Raw genomic sequence first — 20,844 nt, forward strand, 5'->3', positions numbered from 1 at the left:
ATATTTTTTCTTTTAATATTTTAAGGCAGCATAACTGCGAATGCCAGAGCACGTGACATTTAAAAATATTCCAGTGCCAGCATTAAAAAAACCGGCCAAGAGCGTGTCGGGCCACGCTCAGTGTAGGGTTCCGTAGTTTTCCGTATTTTTCTCAAAAACTACTGAACCTATCAAGTTCAAAACAATTTTCCTAGAAAGTATTTATAAAGTTCTACTTTTGTGATTTTTTTCATATTTTTTAAACATATGGTTCAAAAGTTAGAGGCGGGGGGACGCACTTTTTTTTCCTTTCAGACGATTATTTCCGAAAATATTATTATTATCAAAAAACAATCTTAGCAAACCCTTATTCATTTTTCAATACCTATCCAACAATATATCACACGTTGGGGTTGGAATGAAAAAAAATATCAGCCCCCAGTTTACATGTAGGGGGGGTACCCTAATAAAACATTTTTTTCCATTTTTTATTTTTGCACTTTGTTGGCGTGATTGATATACATATTGGTACCAAATTTCAGCTTTCTAGTGCTAACAGTTACTGAGATTATCCGCGGACGGACGGACGGACGGACGGACGGACGGACTGACGGACGGACGGACGGACGGACGGACGGACGGACGGACGGACGGACGGACGGACAGACAGACATGGCGAAACTATAAGGGTTCCTAGTTGACTACGGAACCCTAAAAATGGAATGTGAACAGCCGAGGGCGTGTAGTGTAAAATAGTGTCACCCGTACGTTACATCAAGCAATGCGATAAATTGCCTAGAAATCATGAATGTATGTAGTGTAAAATATGGATTCGAATTGCAAAGTGGGGGGTATGAAACCAAACGAGATGCTCTTATGGAAATTTCAGTAGGAGTAACAGAGAGATTGCTATTTTTTGGTGTCCATATCTTAATTTTCCTTTCTGTTTAATTCAAGGTAATAACTAAAGAAAATGATCGAGATATTTTTAGCAGGCGCCATATCCCTACTACGCCTTATTTATATTACTTCTGCCTAGAGCAAATGTAATCTCATTTATTATATGTATTATGTACTTATTTACGTCTGGCCGACATTAGTTGCGTAGTACCTGTACCTATAATATTCTAAGTGGAATGAAATGCTAAATATAACATTTTAATAAGCTATTTTTGTACTACCCCTAGTCTATTTTCGTACATTTCCTTGCCATTCGTGCAAAAACTATTTATATTTTCGTCGTAATTTGAAATTACGTCACAGTTCCAAAACAACGATCAATGAAGGTACCTACGTTTTGAATTGGTGTTGTCTTTTTTCGGTGATAAAAGTTAAAATATAAGTTGGTATATAAAAAAAGTAGTGTATTTAAGACATATCGGCAACAATTTAAAACAATCATAATTATAGATCAATAATCTTTTATTCTTGAGCCAAATACCCTTTTACTTTGTATAACTAAATGTACTCCCGAACATACTATAAAATAATACTTACCAACAAAACAATTTATTTACACGTGTTTTGTCCTTTAATACCAGCTGGTAAAAACGCATTTTATGCACTAGTGGGTAAAGTAATTTGACCTTGAATAACTTCAAATTAATTGCTTTAAAATTGATAAAAGTAGGTGAATCTAGATAGTAATAAAGATGATTTACCACCTGTGGAATACTGGAAGCAGCGTTAAACGCATTTTTTGCGTTGTAGTTTCCTCGCGTAAGGGGAAAAGTTTTGTGTTGCACTCGGGTGCAAATGTATTTTAACTTTTCGTGTGTTAAAAAACTCGCAAGTTCAGGATTCGCTTCGCTCGTGGTTCAACTGTAGAATCCTTTCACTTGCTCGTTTTTCAATTCCACACTCGGCGTTAAAATAGAACTTTGCCCTCTTGTATAACAAATAACTATTACAGAACATGTTAACAGTATAACAGTCGAAACTAAATCACTGCTAACTACATAAAATAAAACATACAACACAACAATCGGAAACAATAACAAAAGATATCTAAAAACAAATAACACATTACATTTTCAACAACAACCATTTAAAACTGACAATAAATTTATTAGGGTCAAACACGAATACATATACAAAAATTACACTTCCAACCTTAAAATAAAACAGTACTTAACACTACTCCCATGCGAAAATTCATCCGCAACGCAGGCTTCGTCAGGTGGCCACAAATCCAAATCAACAACATGCTTCGTCAAACAAACCAATGATGATATCCGCAACAGGCTTCGTCATATATAAAATTGACATTTTTAAAACTGAACTTACAGTAACATTAGTCACATTACACGTCTCACAATAGAGAGGTAGCAGTAAAAACCGGTGTATTATGATGTTTATAGGCGTCGGTTACACATAAAACAGGCCGCGAACTGGGGGGGTTGATGGAGAACGAGAAACTCTTTACAAGCGTGAGAACTATGTATTTTATTATTTTAATTTCGTTGTGGGATCATATATACTGCACTGTATGTACTCGAAACACTTTAAATTCTCATGTTTTGTACACATGCCTGTATTTATAGTCAATACCGGCCAAAATATAAAAAAAACTCATTTTTAATCAAAAATACATAGTCATCATACACTTTGAATACCCAAAATATATAAATATTGTTTTTTTTTATGTCAAATATACAGAAGACAATCAATTTTCATATTTTCGACTACTACTTTTTAGGGTTCCGTAGTCGACTAGGAACCCTTATAGTTTCGCCATGTCTGTCTGTCCGTCCGTCCGTCCGTCCGCGGATAATCTCAGTAACCGTTAGCACTAGAAAGCTGAAATTTGGTACCAATATGTATATCAATCACGCCAACAAAGTGCAAAAATAAAAAATAAAAAAAAAATGTTTTATTAGGGTACCTCCCCCTACATGCAAAGTGTGCACTGATATTTTTTTTTCATTCCAACCCCAACGTATGATATATTGTTGGACAGGTATTTAAAAATGAATAAGAGTTTACTAAGATGATTTTTTGATAATAATTATATTTTTGGAAATAATCGCTCCTAAAGGAAAAAAAGTGTCCCCCCCCCCCCTCTAACTTTTGAACCATATGTTTAAAAAATATGAAAAAAATCACAAAAGTAGACCATTATAAAGACTATCTAGAAAAATTGTTTTGAACTTGATAGGTTCAGTAGTTTTTGAGAAAAATACGGAAAACTACGGAACCCTATACTGAGCGTGGCACGACACGCTCTTGGCCGGTTTTTATTGTTTGGTTTGAAGGAACTTAATATTTAAAGATACGCGTATTTTTTATTTTTCCCAGAAACTGCTATTTTAATGCGTACCTAAATCCCTTTTTATTACTACTTCGAACAAAAAGAGCGTAAGTTACAAACGTCAAGACACAGCTTTACAACGTCACATGTGTTTGTTTCATACACCTAAGAAAACTACAAAATCATTCCTAAAAAAAAGTTTTAACAGTCAGCTTAACAGTCCGAGATGTCTGATTGCCAAGTGTCACTGTCAACAAATATTGAATAACTACGAGCTATGGAATGTTTCTACATTCCATAGCTATAACTATCTCCACTTAAAAAATCACGTCAATTCGTCGCTCCGTTTTGCCGTGAAAGACAAACAGACACACCCACTTTCCCATTTATAATATTAGTATGGATTCTAAATCATCATTTAAACGTCAATTTTCCCAGCCAGCTTGGCTATCAAAGTTTGAAACGGGAGGCGATGACTGAATTCACAATTTTTGGTACGTGTTTCTGTGGTTGCCATTCCTCAACCCAGTCGCAGTCGGGGGACAATGGACAAAAATCTGACAAGAAGGTCCCCCGACTGCAATGGAAATAAAATATCCACGTACAGTCACGATATCCTCCATGAGCATTTAACTTTTGCTTTAGCTATTTATGAACCTGACTAAACACTCATTATTCTAATTTATATTAATCAAGTTGGCTAACCAGCATATCTAAAGATTATTTTCATCTTTTCAGTTCGCTTTAAAACCGCAGTCGTGTTTTTTAATTTTTTTAATTATTTATTTTATTTCTTACATTTTAGTGACCACACAAACGAACCATAATTAATATTCTCTTCGGTTACCGCGATAGTTACTCATGAAATAAAACTATGGAAACGGATTAAATCGCGTATAATGAATTTAAAATTAATCCGTTTCCATAGTTTTTTTTCATGAACCATAATTATTTTATTTAGGTCGTGGTGTTGGTTCTTGATATTTTAGCATGAAACGTGTAGGTAACTTTATTTAACGGCATTCGCTTTTAGACACTTGTACTTTTGTTGTGTGCTTTAAGCACTGACAACATATCAGATCTATTGCATAGCCATAACTCGAGTACGGAGGACAGAGAGAATGGCACACCGTAACAACAACATTGTTTCTCTGCATCCCCACACAAACAGATCCTTCACTAAACTTGCCCGCAAAACTACAAGTTATTAAGTTGTACAATACTCTTAGTTGTGGCAATAAATATTTTTTTATTTTTTTTTATTTTTTTTATTTTTTTACAAATACTTACGCTTTTTTTACCTAATACTAATGACTTACCACGTAAAACAGCAGAATAGTAGTGACGCAGCCCTGGCCCGGCGTTGGACGGCGTACATGGCCTCACTCGATTCTAACTATGAGAGCCTTCAACCGCGTGCTTCGGGCTTCGTCCGACTCTATGTATGAGGGCGCCTTCGGCGCCCGGCCTTCAACCGCGTGCGTCGGGCTTCGTCCGACTCTATGTATGAGGGCGCCTTCGGCGCCCGGCCTTCAACAGCGTGCGTCGGGCTTCGCCCGACTCTATATATGAGGGCGCCTACGGCGCCCGGCCTTCAACCGCGTGCGTCGGGCTTCGTCCGACTCTATGTATGAGGGCGCCTTGGGCGCCCGGCCTTCAACCGCGTGCGTCGAGCTTCGTCCGACTCTATGTATGAGGGCGCCTTGGGCGCCCTGCCTTCAACCGCGTGTGACGGGCTTCGTCCGACTCTATGTATGAGGGCGCCTTGGGCGCCCGGCCTTCAACAGCGTGCGTCGGGCTTCGCCCGACTCTATGTATGAGGGCGCCTTGGGCGCCCGGCCTTCAACCGCGTGCGTTGGACTTCGTCCGACTCTATGTATGAGGGTGCCTTCGGCGCCCGGCCATGGACCGCGTCCGTCGGGCTGCCTTCAGCCTCATGAAATTGGTCCATATGCTATCTCAGGCTCGGAATAAATAGCTTTGAACAGGTATAGAACTCTCAGATATTTAGAACCTTTTTAGAAAAGTTAAGGTAGTAGCTTCTTGAATCTATACACCAAATTATACTCGAGTCCCAGAAAACTACCAGTACCTAATGCCAAATGATCTGCAACTACAGATGAATATTATACTATGCGTAATGAGATTCTTATAATTGTTATTCGGCCAAAGAAGCCGTCGGCGAATCGCTGTTGGCGTGCCGAAAATGATTGTATTTTTTCTCAGAAAATCAGTCGGGCACCTGCTTTGATCTGTAAATCGACGCAGATTTCTTTTGTGTCTTTATGATCGTATTGCCTAATAAACAAACGTAAATGTACCTAGATTAAGTTTTAACGTTTTCAACCCAATTTGCGCGATTCATAGTCTATTAACTATTAGGTCCCCGAATAACACCTACTGTTATTCCGAATAACTATAATTTTCTATTATCCTCTATCTAAAGTCTTCATTTTAATGTCTCATTCAATAATATTTGTTTTTATTAGATTTGTTTAAGTTACATATTTTGAAAACTCTTAATCTCTCAAAACAAGACATAAACGCATATAATGTGTATATATTATTAATCGCCTTTAAAAGCTCTTCATTTTGATACCCCACTCGATAGGTTTGCAAAAAAAATGTTTCTTAAAGTTGGCGCATTATGACGTAATACGCCCGCCATATTGAATTTTAAGTGACGTAATATATCCTATGTTCATTGAGGTGACGTAAGGATTCCAATGATACATCATTCATTTAAATCGGTTAAGGCATTCAGAAGTTATGGTGGAACAAAGAAACTCACATACATACATACTTACAAACATGAACGCTGAAAACAATACACTCTTTTTTTTGGGGCAGTCGTGTAAAAAATACCGAAAAATTATGAAAATTTTAGTAAACATTTTTACATTTTCCTTCAAAATTCATTTTTTTTCCACAACAAAAAAAATATAAAAAATAGCTTATTTACGTTCAATTTGAGCTCTTTCCAACAATACCCCACTTGACCTAGTAACTTGAAATTTACAGTTTGCCCCCCTTTTATTTTGGCCATTTTCTACAATTAAAATTAATATATTTAAAAAAATTATACTTTCTATTTGTAGAGGTTTACAATGTTCACAACTATTCCAAATTTCAAGTTGATAGCATTAGTAGTTCTCGAGATATTTAGGAATGTGACAGACGGACAGACAGACGGACAGAGTCGCACCATAAGGGTTCCTGTTGTACCTTTTTGGTACGGAACCCTAAAAAGGCTAAGTGAAATTAGGGGATAACCAAGGACGATATAATATGGGACAGAGAAAGCCCATACAAAAAAGCGTACCTACTTGAAATGTATGGGTCTTTTAGGCTAAAAACTAGATGGCACTGTTTCACAGCCTGGAAGTGGTTAAAATCATATTTTCACCAAATATTTTTTAAAAGAACAAACGGCATGCTTCTTTGTTTTAATATCACGATATCACGTCAATACACATTTGTAAAACAAATGCAGCCATAATCAGTGTAGTTATGATAGTATTTAATAGGTGGCGCTAAGAAATCGTGGTACGATTCTTAGTGTCAAGATTGTAAATCTTATATAAATTATCGTAGTACGGTTCAAAATGAATATCGACTTTGCTCACAGTGTATTATTCGGCAGATGTCCAGTCATCGCAACCAATCTAGCTCCTCCGATATCCTTGTGTGATACGAGATGCCATCAATCCTTAATGCTCCTAACATCTGGTGCAGGGACTCGGAGCTACATTGTTGTCTCTTTACGTGAGTTACCCGATTTTGCATGTTTAACCCTTAAATGCATGGTGATGTATATGCATCATATATTTGATGGCCCGTGGCTCGATATGTAGCTATCTAAAATCACATTTATTGCTTAATTATTATTCATTATTTATTATTATTTAATATACAATGAAATACATTAAATAATATAATGATTTACTATTTATTATTTAAGGATTAAGATGAAATGCCGGAAAAGTGTGAAAAAACAACCCGATGGCGATTTTTAGTGTGTGATTTAGGCTGATTTTTTCGGAGTTAGTAATTAGTTTTATGTTTAAACATTTTACCATAAAGGTTTCACAAATAGTGTGCCTATTTAATAGTTGTAATTTTTTTAAATAAAACTTACCAATTACGATATATTTATATAAATAAGATTTGGCCTATTTAATTTCTAACACTGATTTAGTATAAAAATCGATCTTAAATATTTTTTTTATTATTTTTCCCAGAGTCAGAAAACCATTGTCTATCACATATATTAATATCTCGTTAAAAGAAAAATTCATGCATTTAAGGGTTAATATGTCAGTGTCTCACGGTAGGTTTATTATTAAAAGGCTGTCAAAGTGTTTAATCTAAAAATTAAGATGCACTAGCACATAAATTCTTTCTTAAATTAAGGACAGTTGCTTACCGCTCCTAATTCTTAGGCATATTATAGGGAACTTATTATGACGCACATATAATACTCTTCACGGCCGAATTCGTCCACGGCGACTGCTGTCAACTCCGGTGCTGTCGCTGATGTGCTCGTAAGTGGCTGACGAAACAAATCTTGGCAGTAAATGTTCGCGAACATTACGGGCATGTGAGCACACCATTAACGTAGTGACGCACATAATAACTTACTTACTGCAAGTATAATAATATGTTTCGTTGAAAGTGTATCATTTGGCAGATATCCAGTCGTCTCAATCAATAGTACACGGTCTAGCGCGTCCGATATAAATAAATAAATAATAAATAAATATTATAGGGATTCTTACACAGATTGACTGAGGCCCAAGCTCAAGAAGGAATTGTGTTGTGGGTACCAACAACGATATATATAATATATAATTACTTATATACATGAAAACATCCATGACTCAGGAACAAATATCTATGCTCATCACACAAATAAATGCCCTTACCGGGATTCGAACCCGGGACCGCGGCGTAGCAGGCAGGGTCACTACCGACTGCGCCAGACCGGTCGTCCTCCTATCCTTGTACGAGATGCCATCAATCCTTAATGCTCCTAACATCTGGTGCAGGGACAGAGCTACATTGTTGTCCCCTACTTGAATTACTCTGTCATTGTTCTGTGGAGTAAAATATACGGTTGTTCAAAATATGTAATACGAGTGTGTAAAAAATGGCGTTTAGACGAATTTGTCACACTTATGATCAAATTGCCCAACGATCACATAGCAGTATCATAATGACTGGGCAATGTCATAAAAAGTTTCGTCTAGACAATGATAAAAGCCCCATTTAGCTAGGCAATATTCATAATGCCCATAAATTTATATTTTCCCAATATAGCTAGGCATTATTCATAATGCCGTTATTAATCACTTGGTCCATAACATATAATTATATTGTATAGACATTATTGTATTTTCAAAACTTCGACCGTAATTTTTTTAAACAATCCTTTTTTTTAGCAAATGTATTTAGGTAACTATTTGGCAACCCTGCACGTTTTTATGCAAACAACACTTTCGAATATCCGCGAGGCGCGAATTCACCATAATGAACGCTGTAAAGTGGGCCGTTGGACCTTGTCCACGACAGGTTAGGCCTCGTCCTCTCGCTAGGGGAGGGGAAAGAAACGGCGAGTCCATAACAGTGACACATTGTGCGTAATAGCGTTGAAAAAACCGGAAAAAATCAAATGTTTTTTTCAGAAGTTTATGAAATTTTCGTTTTTTTCGGTTTTTTTCGGGATTTTTGGGAAAAAAACGAGCACATTATTAAAATAAGTATTTATTTAGTCACTCAAATCACTGTCACTCTCATCATATACTTCAGTTATTTCTTTTTCCATGTGGTCGGTGTAGTCCGTTTGTAAATGCAAATTCGCCCGAATAAAGATTAATTTATTAAGACGCTCTGGCAATAGCCGATTTCTATCCTTGGTATGTGTCCGTCCAAACAATGACCAATTTCTCTCAGCTGCGGCGGACGATGGAGGAATACTGAGCAATCTAACCGCAATATTTGACAGCAGTTTGGTAGAACATAATCTCGTTTTACTCGGTAATTTTAAAGTAGTAAATTGACCTCCATTTTCTTTTTGTATTTCTTCAAACACTTCCAAGCACACATGTGTTCAGTAGTAAAAAGCAATGTGTAAAGGTTTCAAAACCTTTAAAAAGTCAAGTACATACTTTTTACTCGAAATTTTTCAATTGAAAACTACATTAGTTTTTTTCAATTCGTTTTTTTCGGTTTAAATCGTTTTTTTCCGAAAAATACGAGCCGAAAGTTTCGCTGTTTCTTTCTATAAATTTCTGAAAAAAACAAGTGAAATGGAAAAAAACCGGGAATTTTCCGGCTTTTTTCATCGCTAGTGCGTAACTGCATTCCCACTCCGGCAAAAAAAAGGTTAGGCCTTGTAGCCGAATGACATTTCTACGACGCGAAACGAAAACGAAATGCCGCGAAAGGTAGTCTGGCTCTGTCACGCCGATACGCAAGAGCGATAGAGATAGATATCTTCAAGCGTTTCGTTTCGTAAGCGTTTCGTGAGCGTTTGTGCCATTCGGCTACGCACCCAGGCCCCGTAGCCGAATGACATTTCTGCAACGCGAAACGCCACCGAAACGCCGAATTATCGTGAGCGTTTCGTGAGCGTTTGTACATTCACGCAGGACGACTATAATTTGGTATTGACAAAGGTATTCAGGAGGTAAGAAGGACTGAAGGACGTATTGAAACAATTTCCAGCTAATGAAATAAAATTCTAAAAACCGGCAAGAGCGTGTCGGGCCACGCTCAGTGTAGGGTTCCGTAGTTTTCCGTATTTTTCTCAAAAACTGCTGAAGTTATCAAGTTCAAAACAATTTTCCTAGAAAGTCCTTATAAAGTTCTACTTTTGTGATTTTTTTCATATTTTTTAAACATATGGTTCAAAAGTTAGAGGGGGGGGACGCACTTTTTTTTCCTTTAGGAGCGATTATTTCCGAAAATATTAATATTATCAAAAAACGATCTTAGTAAACCCTTATTCATTTTTAAATACCTATCCAACAATATATCACACGTTGGGGTTGGAATGAAAAAAATATCAGTGGATCACTTCTCTCTCCTAAAGGGAATGTGTTTCTTTTTTTCCGTACATGAATTGTGTAGTTAAAAAAATTGTCCCATACGGTAACATGTTGTGTGGGGTAACAAAAGAGGAAAGTAACAAAATTGTATGGAAATTCTCGGACACTTTTTGTCTCCCGGTGAGATTGAAAGTACTCGTGATTCTGATTACAATTGACCTAAAATTCCCTAAAAAAATCAAAATAAAAAGGATGGCAAAAAATAAGAAATGCTCGTTTAACATTTTGCCAGAGTGTAGAAAAACAATGATCCTTCCTTGGAGTAGGGTGGCGATAATCTAGTTTGCGATAACTGGGCGACGTCTTAACGAAGTTCGACACCTAAGCAAGCATGTACGTGTTTGCTTCTATTACGTCAAAGTTCTTTTCCGGCTGGTACAAGTAATGAAAGGAAAGAATATAAAAATTAAAAGATGACGACCGTTTTATTGCAAGCCAAGATCAAGGGTTATACATTTATGTCGCGCAAAGAAATTACACTTAGTCGGTTTTTAAAACACTTTAGGGTATAGACAACCAATGTGAATCCTTGGCCACTGTAGAACCTTTTCACAGTCAACGTCAAAAGTGACTTCTATATGGCCTATAATGCACGGTGTCAATGAAGTAGAGTTCTAGAGAAGCCTATGATTGAAATTGGTTGACCGTACTTACGCCGTGGCTTGCGTGGGCGACGGTCGCGCGATGGTCGCGCGACGGCGATGCGACACATACGAAATCAAACCTTATCGATATGGAAGTAGACGATGCGATGAGACGTGACGGCGACGGTCGCGCGACCGTCGCCCACTCAAGACACTGAACTCTAGAATGGTTAAGACCCATTTTTACTATGAGATCAATGTCAAAATCATTAAAAAAAATTGCAATTTCATTGAAAATGTCGAATTCAGACCATAAAAATATGAAATGAAAGGACCATGACCATAAAAAAGGAGTGTACAAGTTTCTAATGGGTCGGCAACGAGCATATGACACCCCTTGAGATGCAGGATTTGCAGGCGTCCATAGGTTATTCAGGCGGTATACCTGTTTGCCACCAACGTGGTATAAAAATATAGCATTTCTTTCTGATATGCTTCCACCAATGCACACCAAAATATACAGTTGACATGCGTGGTCAGAATATTTTCTAGAAAATACTAATGACAAATATAAACTAAATTAATGATGAATTAATTACTATTGACGTCTTCTAATTGTTTGTGCCTTACCTGCGCTCGCTCCAGTCTTGCCTTGAGCGCCGATTCATAAACACAAAAATATAGATTAACTGTTACAGAAATAAGTATCATCTTTGTAAACAAGACTGGAAAAAGACCTAGAAAGTGAAGTTTGTTAGGTTCTTCGCAACGCTATTTCAGTGAAACGTTTTATTGCAGATACAATGTCCAATACAGTAACAAGTCAAGAGTTGGAGTCAGCACACCAAGAGGTGATGAAGGATCTATACAAAGGTATGTTCAGTATTCAATTTACTGATTCACGAAAGCAGATTGCAGTTTTTTTTTATTAGCCCGTTGTAGTGTCCCACTCTCCCACTGCTGGGCAAGCCTCACCCCTTGATTTAAACTTTAAAAGTTTTAAATTGTCTGAGTTTATAGCCAAGAGTACCTAAAACCGTTGACACGCTGTATCGTAACGTAGTTTATCTCTTTCTACCACTCTTCCGTATTTATGCGACATAGCCGGTTGCCATTTGCCACGGAGCGTCATCCTAGCCGAAGGCAGCCTGACAATCCTTGACGCAACGTCGCGATCAAAACGCAGTCTGTCTCTGTCAAGCCGCTACAAGAGCGAAAGGAGCTAGCTACGAAACGTTTACGAAGTGTGTGAAAGACCTGAGTGGACGCTCGAAGCGGAGCGTCAGTCCGTTTTCACATTATCCAATCCGATATCGGATGTCAGAAAGATTTCAATGGAAAAAGTCCAAGATGGCGCCTGTCATCATCCTCCTTGCGTTATCCCGGCATTTGCCACGGCTCATGGGAGCCTGGGGTCCACTTTGACAACTAATCCCAAGATTTGGCGTAGACACTAGTTTTACGAAAGCGACTGCCATCTGACCTTCCAACCCGGAGGGTAACTAGGCCTTATTAGGATGGCGCCTGTAATGTGTGAGATATCGGTCCGACATCCGATATCGGATCGGATAATGTGAAAACTCAGGCGGGGCATGCAGCGAGGCGGGTGAGCCTGCGACCAAAATATACAGCGTCAACTCAGGATACTTATATGAGCTTCAATTGCTTAACATGAACGCCGCGTGCCCGCTGCATGCCTAGTATGAGCGTATACCCAGGTCTGTCTAACTCCGTGTCTTGCGTGGGCGACCGTCGCGCGACCGTCGCAGTCGCGTCTCATACTTCCATATCGATAAGGTTTGATTTCGTATGCGTCGCATCGCCGTCGCGCGACCATCGCGCGACCGTCGCCCACGCAAGCCACGGCGTAAGGCCGATAGCACACCTCGGACACTGGCGATCAAATATATTGAAAGAGGCGCGTTCCTAGCACACAGTCTTAGCTCGTGTAGGTGAACGCGTACTATGCTTGTATGAGTGAAATATTACAGGTCGACTGTTCGTGTTTTTGACAGGCGGTAACTGTGAGGTAACCGAGAGGGGGTGGGCGGCACTTTCAGCGGGGAGCGGGAGTGGCCATACTGTACGATAGTACTCTTTATTATACTGTGCCGATAGTCCACTATCGTATGTTTATCATATAAATATGATCATAGGCAACATGCCGTCCTTTTTCTTCACGTTGGAGAAAAAGGGAGACAATATGATTATATTTCTATGATAAACATATTATGATAGTACAGTACTATACGTACCGTCGTTTAGGTCGATTCGACCTAAACGATTGTGCCGTTGATTTTTTGAACCAGTTGCTTGCGTTCCAGATATAAAGTTCTTGCGTTTCGGCGAAGATGGTTGCTTTTTACCCAAGGTTTACAAGGAAGATGCTGACAACTATCGAACTATGGCTGTTAGGCCCGATGACGTCTGGGTGGCCACATTTCCTCGTTCTGGTACGTTCATGAAGTATATCTTCTGTTGGTTTATATTAACCCAGACATTGTCTAGGTATAAACATATTACTCGACTTATTTCGTAGACGTAACTTATTTCAAAAATATGTACATTCTACTCGTACTTTAGTAGCGTAATACTTTAGTTAGAACTTAGAATTAGTATTATCAATTGTAATTTCAGTTCAACTTGTATATTGACGTGTAAAAGTGCCCCTGTGGCCTATTTGCTGAATAAATGATTTGTAATTTGTACTGTAACGCCGTGTCTTGCGTGGGCGACGGTCGCGCGACCGTCGCCGTCGCGTCTCATACTTCCATATCGATAAGGTTTTACTTCGTATGCGTCGCATCGCCGTCGCACGACCATCGCGCGACCGTCGCCCACGCAAGCCACGGCGTTATGAATCGCACGTCAGAAATTGATTAGTTTTATTTTTTATATACGTACCTAAATACTTACTTAACATTTTATTTCACGGCATAATTTAATTTAAAGTCACGTAGGTATTATAGAATCTGCGCGGAAAGAGGAGAGTAGGTACATAATATGTATACCATACATTCCACTTTTCTCTTTTCGAGGCAGAAAATGAACTAGAGTTTTTTTCACGTACCATTATTTATTTTATTAAACAGGAACGACCATGACACAGGAATTAGTCTGGCTATTGATGAACGACTTTGACTACGACACGGCGTCAAAAATCGACCTGACTTCCAGATATGCATTCCTCGAGTGAGTATGTATAGATAGAAATGGGTATTTTCGCGAGAACAATCACCAAAATTATTTTTTCTAAGGTAGGTAAATTTTATGTTTTTCCTGCACAGAATCACGAGCCTTTTTTTTTTATGGGATAGGAGGCAAACGAGCAGACAGGTCGCCTGATGGTAAGCGATCACCGCCGCCCATGGACACCCGAAACACCAGAGGTGTTGGAGGTGCGTTGCCGGCCTTTAAGATGGGTGTACGCTCTTTTCTTGAAGATTTGAAGGTCGTATCGGTCCGGAAATACCGCAGGCGACAATTCATTCCACAGTTTAGCTGTGCGGGGCAGGAAGTTTCTGGAGAAACGCACAGTTGAGGACTGCCAGCCATCTAGATGATGACGATGGAAATGTTGTCGCGTAGGGCGATGACGGCCTTTCTATCTAGGACTTTTACAAGAGACAAAAAAATGGTCCCAAAATTTTCTATTATTTTGTATAGGTACTTTCCACTTTGTAACCGCTGTACAAAGTGTTTTAAAAATGATAACAAAGTGGAAAAAATTGTTTCGGGACGCTTTTTTTACCTAGTAGCATCAAAAGGATTCTGAGTAGGAAAAACATTAAAATTTAGCTATTTAAAAAAAAAGTTTTTGAATCTTTGAAAATGTCCAAATACTACCAAAGTTAATATAATTCCGAATAAGATAAATTAAGGCTAAGAAAAAAATACCTCGAAAACACCAAGAAAAATATTAGCTGGGTCCCATGGCGCTATATAACTTTGGATGATAGTCTGTTAGATGGCGATGATAGTCCGATAGACGGAGCGGACAAGCACGAGCCCATTTGGCTTAACGGTATATTTCGAGAGCGCTAGGACGCAAGTTCTAGACCGTCTGAAATACTAAAATAGTACTTTGTTCCAGAACAAAACGTGTGGGTCTACTCACCATTGTATACAAATCAATTGATCCAGAACTACTCGAAAAAGTTAACAAACATCGGTGGTCTTATGACGCCGTAACCAATGTACCTTCTCCGCGTTTCATCAAGACTCATTTGCCCTTCTCACTCCTACCAGAGAATCTTCTGGATGGTAAAGTAGTCTATGTAGCACGAGACCCGAGGGACGTAGCAGTGTCCTACTATCACATGAGCAGATTGGTTATGGCTAACACAGGAGACTTTAAAAGCTACTGGAATCTTTTTGTCAAAGATTTAGGTGAGCTTATAATTAAAAAAAAACCGGCCAAGAGCGTGTCGGGCCACGCTCAGTAGTAGGGTTCCGTAGTTTTCCGCATTTTTCTCAAAAACTACTGAACCTATCAAGTTCAAAATAATTTTCCTAGAAAGTTTTTATAAAGTTCTACTTTTGTGATTTTTTTCATATTTTTTAAACATATGGTTCAAAAGTTAGAGGGGGGGGACTCACTTTTTTTTCCTTTAGGAGCGAATATTTCCGAAAATATTAATATTATCAAAAAACGATCTTAGTAAACCCTTATTCATTTTTAAATACCTATCCAACAATATATCACACGTTGGGGTTGGAATGAAAAAAAATATCAGCCCCCACTTTACATGTAGGGGGGGTACCCTAATAAAACATTTTTTTCCATTTTTTATTTTTGCACTTTGTTGGCGTGATTGATATACATATTGGTACCAAATTTCAGCTTTCTAGTGCTTACGGTTACTGAGATTATCCGCGGACGGACGGACGGACGGACAGACAGACATGGCGAAACTATAAGGGTTCCTAGTTGACTACGGAACCCGGTTCCTAGTTGACTACGGAACCCTAAAAACGTATTACATAATAGTTTCTCTTGTGAAGTTATATGTTACCTGATGTAAACCGTCGAGATTTTGATATGAACTTAATTACGTATAGCTAAGGTTTTAAACTAACCTCCGACTTTACAAGGACGGCATTATACTCCGTAGCCTCGAGAAGACTCAGTCTTAAGAAGATAAAGTCTCGTTTGAATGCTATTTTAAGTAACATTGTTATTTTTTTCCCCTCACTAGCTCGGAAACACGTGTTTTGTCCTTTAATACCAGCGGGTAAAAACGCATTTTATCCACTAGTGGATAAAGTAATTTGTCCTTGAATAAAGTCAAATTAACTGCTTTAAAATTAATAAAAGTAGGTGAATCTAGTAATAAAGATGATTTACCACCTGTGGAACTACTGGAAGCAGTGATAAACGCATTTTTTGCGTTGTAGTTTCCTCGCTATAGTGAGGGGAAAAGTTTTGTGTTACACTCGGTGCAAATGTATTTTACTTGCTCGTGTGTTAAAAAACTCGCAAGTTCAGGATTCTATTTTGAACCACTCGCTTCGCTCGTGGTTCAACTATAGAATCCTTTCACTAGTCTCGTTTTTCAATTCCACACTCGGCGTTAAAATACAACTTTGCCCCCTTGTATAACAAATAACTATTATTTTAATAGTTTTTTATACCATGCGCGGATCCAGGGATGGGGGTCATGATGGTCATGACCCCCCCTGGAGCCTAGGTTTGCCATACAAATAGACCACGTGACCCACAGGGGGGGGCTGTGGGCCTGGGCCTTTACCACGTGACCCCCCCCCTGGGGGCCTGGGCCTTTACCACGTGACCCCCCCCTGGGGGCCTGGGCCTTTACCACGTGACCCCACCCCCTGGGCACGAAGCTGGATCCGCGCTTGTGTTATACTATGATATAAATAATACATAAAGTCCTATTTAATTTACAGTGGTATATAGTCCATATTTTTCACACGTAAAAGCAGCATGGGCAGCCCGTCATCATCCAAATATGTTGTTCATATTCTACGAAGACATAATAAAGGTAAAAACGAAACATAGTTACCTACCTAATAGGTAAAACCGATTCCTACATATCATACATATGCCTTTTGCCAGAGGGATAGACAGAGAGATTTCCATCTTCAATGATCGCCTCACTCACTTTTATAACATTGCTCATACACTAAAAAATCTTATACTTTTAAACGAGCAATTCTTGTATATTTATTTATTTATTTATTTATTTATATATATATTTATTTACACTGACGATCTCGGAAACCGCTCTAACGATTTCGCAGAAATTTGTTATGTGGGGGTTTTTGGGGGTGAAAAATCGGTCTAACTTATCCTTAGGTCCCGGAAAACGCGAATTTTCGAGTTTTCATGCGTTTTTCTTCGCGCGCCATCTCGTGTGCAGTAGTTGTACTGTTAAGACAGAATTCTTTCGGTCGATGTAAGTACTATTTATTGCAAACACTAGATGGCGACACAGGTCAAGGCTAAAACGAATAGAAAATACACTATTTGAGTTTTTGTGGCGAAATGCGCGCCATCTCGTGTGGAGTAGTTGTGTTGTTAAGGCTGAGAATTTTTTCGCTCGATGTAGGTACTATTCATTTTTGAACTAGATGGCGACACATGTCAAGGATACGAAACAGAACCGAGCGAAGCTCGGTTGCCCAGATTAACTAATAAATCATAAAAAAGGGTTAAGTGTTGTGATTGTGGTATTCAATAGTGCGACTGAAAATAATACTTACTTAGTATTTATTTCTACAAAGGTAAAATATATTTACTGAAATTGCGTGATTTACGATTTATGACTTTTTTCAGGACTTACCAGCAGCTATCATGCGCATAGCAGACTTCCTAGGCAAAGAAGTTACAGATGAACAAGTGGCTAGACTATGTGAACACTTAGACATAAACAAATTCAGAAAGAATGAGTCCGTAAATCGATCAGATCTGTCCAAAATTAACCCTGCAGCTGAGACCTTCATAAGAAATGGTAAGATCACATAACGGTGCACGATGCTAGAAATACTTTTTTTTTTTTTTTTTTTTTTTTTTTCAATTTATTTGGGACAACAAACAGTAACACACAAGGCTCTAATAGAGAATACAGTGTTAACAATAGTAAGGTGTGAGACCAACAACATTGTCCACCGATTACTAGATTTAACTTAAATCTAAAGTATACAGCGCAAGGTAACAATGATATTGAATTAAAGGTACTTAACAATGGAAATAGTACAAAGGTTTGTGAGTATAGTAACGCACTAACACAATTTTATTAACAAATATAGGTACGTAACACGTAAAAGGTAGATAAGAAATTACAAAACAAACGACTGCATTATCAACAATTTTGAGGACAAGTAAGAATGGTAGTAAGTACATAATAGTATGGTCTATTGGAGTGACTTTCAATTTTGTTTATTATTGAGTAATTTAATTAAGTTGCTTTTATATACATTGTCTGACATCATGAAAATGTCAATTTCATTGAAATGTAAGTTATATGATTTGACCATCCTGTAAAGGGGATCACGCTCCCCGGCGCTACTTCTCTTCATCATCATCATTTCAATCGCCCACTGCCGCGCCCCGATATACGTCCCACTGCTGGGCACAGACCTCCATACATATATGAGAGAGCTCGGGCTATGTCCCCACGCAGGCTTCCTTCACCGAAAAGCTAGTGGTCAATATTAAATGATATTTTCGTACATAAGTTCCGAAAAACTCATTGGTAAGTAGCTTGTGTAGTACATAAAAAAACGAATAGTACAAAAGATACGATTCACACCACTGTACTAGACCGATCTATTCCCAAATGGTTCTTCTCTTTAGTACCTACAGTCCTACACTCACACACTCGCAAACGAATGGGAGCAAGCGAGGAGTAAGAATGGCAGCAAAGCTATCTACGAGATCCGCCGCCAACCCCACTAGAACCGACTGGATCCGGATTGAATGTCGGACGTCACCACTGTTGGTGTGTTTCAAGCCTTGGACACACCTCGGACAATGACGATCAAATATATGAAGAGACGTGTACCATGCTTGTATGAGTGAGATAACTGACAGGTTGACTGGTCGCGTTTTTGACAGGCGGTAACTGTGAGGTAACCGAGAGCGGGTGGGTGGTACTTTCAGCGGGGAGCGGGAGTAGCCATACTGTACGATAGTGCTCTTTATTATACTGTGTCTTGGACATGAAAACCTCTATGCTGTTTCAGGTGGCGCCGGCGGATGGCGGCAGCACTTCGACGAAGAGATGGCGGCGCAGGCGCAGCGCTGGATGCGAGACCACCTCACCGGCTCCGACCTGCGCTTCCCCGAACACACCTCCTAATTGTTACATATTAACATGAAACAGGAAAGAGGTCGCAAGAAAAACTTACCAAAAATCGACTCCGATGGTATGGCCACGTCATAAAGTGACCACCAAACCACATGACTAGAAGAGTACTGGAGATGGGTGAAAAACCTAGGGGCCGCGACAGACCCAAGACTTCAAAGACGCTCAAATATCAACATAGACGACCCAGGACAGACGCGCCTGGCGACGCCAAGTAAATGGTATAAAGCTAGGAAGGAGAAGTCGCATCGCACCATGAGAATGTCTTTTCCTCACTCACACTTTATTTTAATTATGAAAGACCTACTTTAGTCACCATCTAGTTAGATGCTATGCTACTCTACTGTACTCCGTGCTGTCGGACTTTCGAAACCAAATTCGGATTTGCAAATCACGCTCGTGCTCATGCTCGTAACAATTAAGTTTCATAAATAGTAATAATAAATTAATAAAAAATTGTCAGGAGGTCTCCGTCGACGGATACGTCTGGGAGGATATCATCATCAGATGCTATTCTTCACCCACTCACTCTCAGCCCACATTTTTTTTATTACTCTAGGCAATTAAGTCACCCCTGTCCTGATGGAAAGTGGAGACAGAGTCTTAGACAGTGCTTACCGATTCAGTTATAGCCTATTAACTCTTGCCTTAAAGATTTTCGTGGAATACCGATGACGGAAGCATATAATTAATATTAAATTCAGTTCCGTGGCAGCCCGCACCAGAATATTCATAATTTTTTAAGATCATTTAAAGTAAGTAAAAACAAATGACGTCTAGTCTGATGTCTAATTAATTTTTGATGTGATTTTAATGTTTGTTCAAAATACTTTGAACGATGGTTAATTATCATAACTGTTATTAATTAAAATAACTTAAAATACAGCGAGTCTCTCTTTGGAATTTCCCCCAAATCCTCAGAAAAATTGAGATAAAACATACTTACCTACGTTTGCTATTTAAACGCAAATAGCAATACAAATTTTAAAATTCATTAAATTAAGTACCTACTTTACTCTACACTAAACACTCATGTTCATTTCAGTTTAGTTACTTTCCTACCTGATTCAGTTGTTTAAAATGGGAGTAAAATTATTTTTCTCAAACATGCAATGAAATATTGTCTTTACGTTCCTTAAAATGGGCTGGGAAGTATCGCTTTTTGGGCGCAACTCGAGAGGACTGTAAAGGGATTTCATATTATTTTTTAGGCCTAGGCCTGCAAAGTAACTTTTTTTTATAAAATATTGTCCTTTAGAGCATTTTTTTTATTTCATTGTATGTTTGAGAAAAGCACTATACATGCCTCGGCGTGAAAACGGATTCCCGGCCTCGTATCCCTATCCGACCTCGCTCGCACGCTCGCTCGGCCGTATATACCCACTTGGCCGGAAATCCTCATTTTCCCGGCCTCTGATGTAATGTACTATTACGTACCTGAGTCGTAAATACCGGAGTAACTTTTCAGCACAACCCAATTTTGTTATAAACTGAGCCAGCCTAGCCGAAATGACCATCGTTGACAGTACGTAGCGATCGAACTGGAGTCTGGCTCTGTCGCGCCACTAGAGAAGATCGAAGATCGATAAGGG

At 38.8% G+C, this 20,844-nt stretch overlaps 1 protein-coding gene across 2 annotated transcripts; it reads left to right on the forward strand.

The window, feature by feature from the left end:
• Positions 1-11,723: 11,723 nt before the first annotated feature.
• Positions 11,724-19,277, forward strand: LOC125228353 (luciferin sulfotransferase-like). 2 transcript variants are annotated; one of them, XM_048132886.1, is made up of 7 exons: positions 11,724-11,795; positions 13,247-13,375; positions 14,015-14,114; positions 15,016-15,311; positions 16,833-16,927; positions 17,722-17,896; positions 19,131-19,277. In XM_048132886.1, the coding sequence occupies exons 1-7, from the start codon at positions 11,726-11,728 to the stop codon at positions 19,244-19,246; spliced, it is 981 nt and encodes a 326-aa protein (XP_047988843.1). In that variant the 5' UTR covers positions 11,724-11,725; the 3' UTR covers positions 19,247-19,277. The 2 variants fall into 2 exon arrangements, with proteins under 2 accessions (XP_047988843.1, XP_047988845.1); XM_048132888.1 differs by having other exon boundaries at positions 15,016-15,185.
• Positions 19,278-20,844: the final 1,567 nt, after the last annotated feature.

Source organism: Leguminivora glycinivorella, chromosome 7 (assembly GCF_023078275.1).
Source record: "Leguminivora glycinivorella isolate SPB_JAAS2020 chromosome 7, LegGlyc_1.1, whole genome shotgun sequence".
NCBI lineage: Eukaryota > Metazoa > Arthropoda > Insecta > Lepidoptera > Tortricidae > Leguminivora > Leguminivora glycinivorella.